Raw genomic sequence first — 6,397 nt, 5'->3', positions numbered from 1 at the left:
TTCCCTACATGAGTGATATTTTTAGAACCGAAACTCATTTCCCACACCAAAACTCTATCACATATGTCGTATCTGGTTAAAGATAGAAGCTTGTTGAGGTCTTTTTTCTTGTACTTTCTCTAAACAATTATGTGTTTAACGGCTTTGCTGCGTGACCCCCTAAACAGTTCTGTGTTTAACGGCTTGTTGCAGAAATATTCACGTAAGACATTGTGGGTATATGGAGTACCAGATTGATGTCCGGAGGTCCCCCAAAATTAGAAGAAAAATGATATTGATTTTTTCAACATAACGGAATTGGACAGATCGGTGGTTTGCTAACAGACCAATGTTTGATGGGACGGAGTAATGCATTTTAAAAGTTGAGAAGCAATCATGTGATATAATTTTGGAAGAAAAATATGAAAAAATTGCAAAAGGAAAAAAAAAAAAGGGGTCAAAAAGCTAATAAAATTGGACGGAAGAGGGTTACTTGGCGCTAATGAAACAAAATTTAAAGGGATGAAGTGGCGTATTCTGAAAGTGAAAAGGTTATTTGCTAACAAAACAAAGTTTGAGGGGATGGAGTGGCATATTTTGAACGTTAATGTTCAAAATTCGAAGGTTAAATATAAAAAGTATAATCATAAACTATTTTTCTCCAAGAATGACGGATATTTCTCACCATTGCCAAAAGTAATCCTTGCATTAATCTTGCAATCTTTTAATTTTCAATTATTTTTGTTCTAGAAGGACCTAATTATTCTGCCCATCTGACGTGGAATGTTGAGCCAAAGTGTTAGATTCATCAGACCAAAAAAAAAAAGAAAATCAGACAAGAACATGTGCTGCCTATATGGCAGCACGAACGGGTCACTCCTAAGTCCTATCCCTTTAGAGACGCCAGTAATTAAAAAAATAATAAAAAATGAAAAAGCCACTTCGGGTAAACATCCGCGGTTCCGTGCCATTTCCTCTTCTTAAGTTTGGTCACTTTCGCTCCCTCATTAGCTGCCATTACATTCTTCTTTTCTAGTCCGTTCCAATCCTCTGACCCTTCTCATTTGTCAAGTTCTTCATTTTTATACACACACATATATACATGAAAAGTTCTTCATACTTGTCTATACTCTTCTTTGTTATCCGGAAAGGGTTTTCCCATTAATTTCTCTCTGGTCTAAACAAATAAACTTTCCTCAGAACAAAAGGACATATCATCAAGCCATGATTCATAGGGCCATTCGCTTCAGCAATCTGGTTCAATCGTTTAGAGTTGGATCTTCCTCTCCATCCAAGGTTATTGATGATATACATGTCTTTTGCAATTTTTAATATGTCACATTTTTATATGATCCTTTTTTTTTTTTTTTTTTTTTTTTTTTTTTTTTTTTTTTTTTCTTTTAAACTTACTTGGTGAGTGTGTTTTGTTTGTAAATGGAGATCACTTGTTGATAGTCTTTGTGGGGGGTTTTTGGTTAGTATGGGATTTTCCTTTGCGATGGTGTCTAAGCAGCCATTTGCCACGCAAAAGCATATAGGCAATTTAGCGGTGACTGGCTTTGTTTCGTAATACTTGGCAGTGATAAGAAGTTATTCAACTTTTTTTTTTTTTTTTAATAAGTGCAGTTATTTTCAACGGTAATAAAAGTTTGTTGCTGCTTTGAAGTTTAATTCTTGTTTCATAACTTCTGTTTTATATTGTGTTTGATAAGAGAAATAGAAGATAGTAAGGAAATAAAAAAACCAAAAAGAGAAGGAATTAGAAGAGAGTTTTTCTTTCCTTGCATTTCAAGTGAGAAAAATAGCCTAAGATTGCTCGGTTTAATAGCATCTAGGGGTTGGGTAGAATGGGGTTTTGGGGCTTCAGTTTCGTATTATATTAAAAAATAAAAGTAAGAAAAATAAGGAAAGAAATTGATTATACAAGCTGATTTAGATTTATCAATTATTATTTACAAACTGATTTAGCTAATATTGAATAAATCAAGTCACTTTCCTTAAAAAAAAAAAAAAAAAAGTGAAATGTTTTCTCACCTATAACTTCTTTCAAACATTCCCTCTGTTTTTGTTTTCTATTAAAATTAGAAGGATTAAAAAATTGTTGACCCCATAAATTCTCTACTTATTCCTCTCTAGCAAACAACAAAGTATTTTATTTCTACGCAAAAATCCATCCTCTAACTTCTTCCCTCTCCATTTTCCACTCTATCAAACATAGAATTCTGTAGTTGCCAAAGACTAACGGCCAAAGACTAACGCTTAATTTAGTAAAGGTAAAAAACAAAAGTGGAAGGAAAAAAAACAATAGATAAACTTTCAAACGAAAACCGGAATTGTAATATTGTTTGGTAGGCGAGAAAAAAATGAAAATGAAAAGTTAATGGACAAAACGCACTCATGTCATGAGTCCATACCATTTTTTTTTTTTTAATCTCAAAGTTGAGATATTTTCAGAGAGAGAGGGTTTGTTACGAATTGAGTTAAATTACTTTTTCAGTGTCATTTTTAAACTAAAAAATAATTGTTTATCATTGGCTAGCTAATCATTCAATTGATGAATTCTTTTTTTTTTTTTTTTTTTGGTTACTTCCTATCATGCTAAATCATATAAAAGGGGAAAAAAAAACTTCAGGCTCATTTAGTCACGTTTTTAAAATGATTTTATTTTCAATATAAAAATAAAAATGAGATTATTTTGAGAACCATTTTAGGACCGATTCTGAAATTACGTTTAGTTGAATTTTTAAGAGATTATTTTGAGTATAATAAAAAAATGAAATAGTATTTAGTTATAATTATTAATTAATATATTATAACATTGTTGATAAACATTAAGAAATGAAAACAGAAAAGAAAAAATAACTTCCAATCATTTTATGATTTCTTCACAAAAATTATTCTCACTGTTTTTTATTTTCATTTTTGTTTTTAAAACATTTGCTAAACAAATACGATTTATAGATCGTTTTTATTTTCGTGCTTTAAATGACGTGCAGAAACGTTTTTAAAAATAATAAAAAATTAATTCTAAACGACCATTCCTTTTTTTATTATTGTTTTTGTTGTTATTATTATTATTATTATTATTGTTGGGCAAGTGTTTTTGTTGAATTACCGGACTTTTCTTTTAAATTCTTGCCCTATATTTGCTCCACTAAACCATAATATTTTATTTCTTTATTACAATATTGTATTACAATAAAATTCCAAGATAACCATATTTAAAATACAAACTAATGAATATATTTAAAAAAAACAAACAAAATCCATTTACTTATCTTAACATATATATATATATATAAAAATATTTTTCAGAAAAAGATACCCCGCATTCTTTTTTCTAACTCTGATTTTATGTGTATAAACTCTAAGCCGTTGCTCCATCCTCCAAGTTCTAAACTCAATAGTTCCAGCTCTGGTTTCTGAGGAACATACCTCTTCTCTTCTTCTTCTTCTTCTTCTTCTTCTTTTTTTTTTTTTTTTTTTTTTTTTTTTTTTTTTTTTTTTGTGAGTGTGAATTCTAGAGATAAAACTGATACATATTTTGTAGGTGGGGTCTCATTATAACCTGGCAATATCTAGGACTACATCTTCTCTGCAACGAACGAGTGAACCACTTGGTTACAGGTAATTAGTCCTACCAAAAAAAGCAACCCATACTTTTACAACTTCATGAAATGTTTGAGCTTAGCTAGGTTTTTTTTTTTTTTTTTTTTTTTTTTTTAAATACTTGAGGTAGAGAGATAATTTGAACTTTGCACTCAAGGTAGAGTCAGGTGTGAATTTACCAATAAATTATACCAGCAATGACGGAGTTAGCTCATTAACATGTCATCTCATTCAAGTCCTATATCTGATTTTTCAAATTGTTGACATTATTTTTTTTATTTATTGTTTTCTCAAGGTTTATGTGTTCTTTTTTCTTGCATTTTTTTTTTTGGGGGGTAAAGATTCTCGCTTCCTTTTAGTTTGACATATTGTATAATCTCAGCGACGATGAAAACGTTGATATGGACTGGGACAATCTTAAATTCGGTCTTACGCCAACTGATTACATGTATACGATGAAATGTACTAACGAAGAAAAATTCCAGAAGGGTCAACTTAGTCGCTACGGCAACATTGAGTTAAGTCCTTCCGCAGGAGTGCTAAACTACGGACAGGTACTTATAACTAGCTAGCTATTGATCATGTCATTTGTTCAACAATGAAGCTTATAAATTCAACTTCAACAAAAAAATAAAATAAAATAAAAATAACGTGGAAAAATCTCGACAGGGATTGTTTGAAGGGACAAAAGCGTACAGGAAAGAAGATGGACGCTTGCTTCTCTTCCGTCCAGACCAAAATGCAATTCGCATGAAGATTGGTGCCGATAGGATGTGCATGCCCTCGCCTTCCGTCGATCAATTCATCGACGCCGTTAAGCAAACGGTCCTCGCCAACAAGCGTTGGGTAATCCTTCTCTTCATAAGAAAACATTGCTGACCATATTATGAAAATGATATATGTATCTATTGTTTAATTCGCTAATGTAAGTTTTTAATTCGAGTTGAGATGTGATTTTATATGAAAACTTTTTATTATAACAAAAAAGTTGTTGCTGACCATATTATGAAAATGATATATGTATCTATTGTTTAATTCGCTGATGTAAGTTTTTAATTCGAGTTGAGATGTGATTTTATATGAAAGCTTTTTATTATAACAAAAAAGTTAGATATAACTGTTTATAAGAGTTTTTTACTGTAACAAAATTTAAATTCTAAACTCAAATCGGTAAAATGAACGAGGTCTAAAAAAACACATTTTGTGCCCAAATAACTTGAAGGTTCCGCCTGCTGGGAAAGGCTCTCTTTATGTCAGGCCTTTACTCATTGGAAGTGGTCCTATCTTGGGTCTGGCCCCGGCACTGGAATATACTTTCCTAGTTTATGCTTCTCCTGTTGGCAACTATTACAAGGTGAGATTCTTTTTTTTTTTAAATTTCTTTTGGTGTCTAACGAAATAGATATTATTTCAGCTACTACTAAAAGATGTTGCAATTTAAAATTTGTATGCTTGTTGATGAGTAAACAGGAAGGTTTGGCTCCTTTGAGATTGTACGTTGAGGATGAGTTTAATCGAGCATCTCCAGGTGGAACTGGAGGTGTCAAAACCATTTCAAATTATGCCCCGGTAAGTGAACAATCTCATCAATGCCCTTTTAGGTTTGCAATTTTCTTTGTTCTTTTACAATGCTAGTCTAGACTCTTGACAACATTTTTTACAAGTTAAATATGCCATTATGTGTCGAGCGTTAAAAAACTTCTTTCGGCTTGCCTTTTATGTGCCAGGTTTTGAAAGCGCTAAACAGAGCAAAGAACAGAGGATTTTCTGATGTCTTGTACCTTGACTCGGTGAACAAGAGATACATAGAGGAAGCTTCTTCTTGTAATGTTTTCATTGTGAAGGTATATTTGGAATTTCGTTTCATAGCAATCTTGTCTCGCCGCCTAGTAATTGATCGTCGTGCAAAATTAATTCTTTTTTTTTTATTGTTTAATTTTCTAAGGGAAATCTGATCTCAACGCCTGCTACAAACGGGACCATACTTGACGGAGTTACAAGAAGAAGCATCATTGAAATTGCTCGTGACAATGGTTACGAGGTTATTGATTATCTCTCATCATCCTAGTTGACTGTTTTCTCGATAATCTCGTTACATTTTGATGCCATGTTTATTCCAGGTTGAGGAACGTGGTATTTCAGTGGAGGAATTGATAGATGCCGATGAAGTATTCTGTACCGGAACAGCCGTGGTTGTTGCTCCTGTTGGTTCTGTTGCATATCAGGACAAAAGGTATTATTTGAGGACTAATTCACCAAGATCAAAGTTCCGAGGACTAATTGTTGTTGAGTTAAAATGAAAGTAACATCTTTCTTTTTTCTTTTTCTTTTTATGTGATTAAAATGCAGAGTTAATTTCAGAACCGGTTCTGAGGCGGTGTCTCAAAAAATGTACAAGACACTCGTGGGGATTCAAACGGGTGTCGTTAAGGATAATAAGGACTGGATCGTTGAGATTGATTGAGATTTTTGTCATTGCCGTGTATCATATTCTACTCTATACTTGAAAACTCTGTTATAATATTTATTGAGCTCTCACTTTTTTGTCATTTTGTTGTACTTTTTGCTAGTGAATATTATCTATATCCATATCTATGTTTATGTCTATTTCAATTTCCTATACAAATGTGTGAATTGATTATTCTGTAGAAGACCAACTTGGCCGAAAAGTGCACTTTTTTTTTTTCCCCCAATTACAAGATCTATGATAGTTCTTCTGCGCCGTCAAGGATAAATCCGACTCTGACTTCGGCGGACGTCCTCTGCCGCGTGACGTATATGGTCAGCAGTTTTCGAGTATTGTGGAAAA

General features: G+C 32.4%; 1 protein-coding gene across 3 annotated transcripts; it reads left to right on the top strand.

The window, feature by feature from the left end:
- The first annotated feature begins 1,002 nt into the window (after nucleotides 1-1,002).
- LOC21390509 (branched-chain amino acid aminotransferase 1, mitochondrial) lies at nucleotides 1,003-6,137 on the top strand. Of its 3 annotated transcripts, none has more exons than XM_024174151.1 (10): nucleotides 1,003-1,275; nucleotides 3,530-3,606; nucleotides 3,971-4,142; nucleotides 4,258-4,434; nucleotides 4,811-4,942; nucleotides 5,059-5,157; nucleotides 5,316-5,432; nucleotides 5,534-5,629; nucleotides 5,709-5,821; nucleotides 5,938-6,137. In XM_024174151.1, the coding sequence occupies exons 1-10, from the start codon at nucleotides 1,204-1,206 to the stop codon at nucleotides 6,050-6,052; spliced, it is 1,170 nt and encodes a 389-aa protein (XP_024029919.1). In that variant the 5' UTR covers nucleotides 1,003-1,203; the 3' UTR covers nucleotides 6,053-6,137. The 3 variants fall into 3 exon arrangements, with proteins under 3 accessions (XP_024029919.1, XP_024029921.1, XP_024029920.1); XM_024174153.1 differs by having other exon boundaries at nucleotides 1,208-1,275; nucleotides 3,562-3,606; XM_024174152.1 differs by lacking the exon at nucleotides 3,530-3,606 and having other exon boundaries at nucleotides 1,216-1,275.
- The last annotated feature ends 260 nt before the right edge of the window (nucleotides 6,138-6,397 follow it).

The sequence above is a fragment of the Morus notabilis genome, unplaced genomic scaffold (genome assembly GCF_000414095.1).
Source record: "Morus notabilis unplaced genomic scaffold, ASM41409v2 Scaffold991, whole genome shotgun sequence".
Lineage (NCBI taxonomy): Eukaryota > Viridiplantae > Streptophyta > Magnoliopsida > Rosales > Moraceae > Morus > Morus notabilis.
This window is presented reverse-complemented; position numbering and strand designations above follow the sequence as displayed.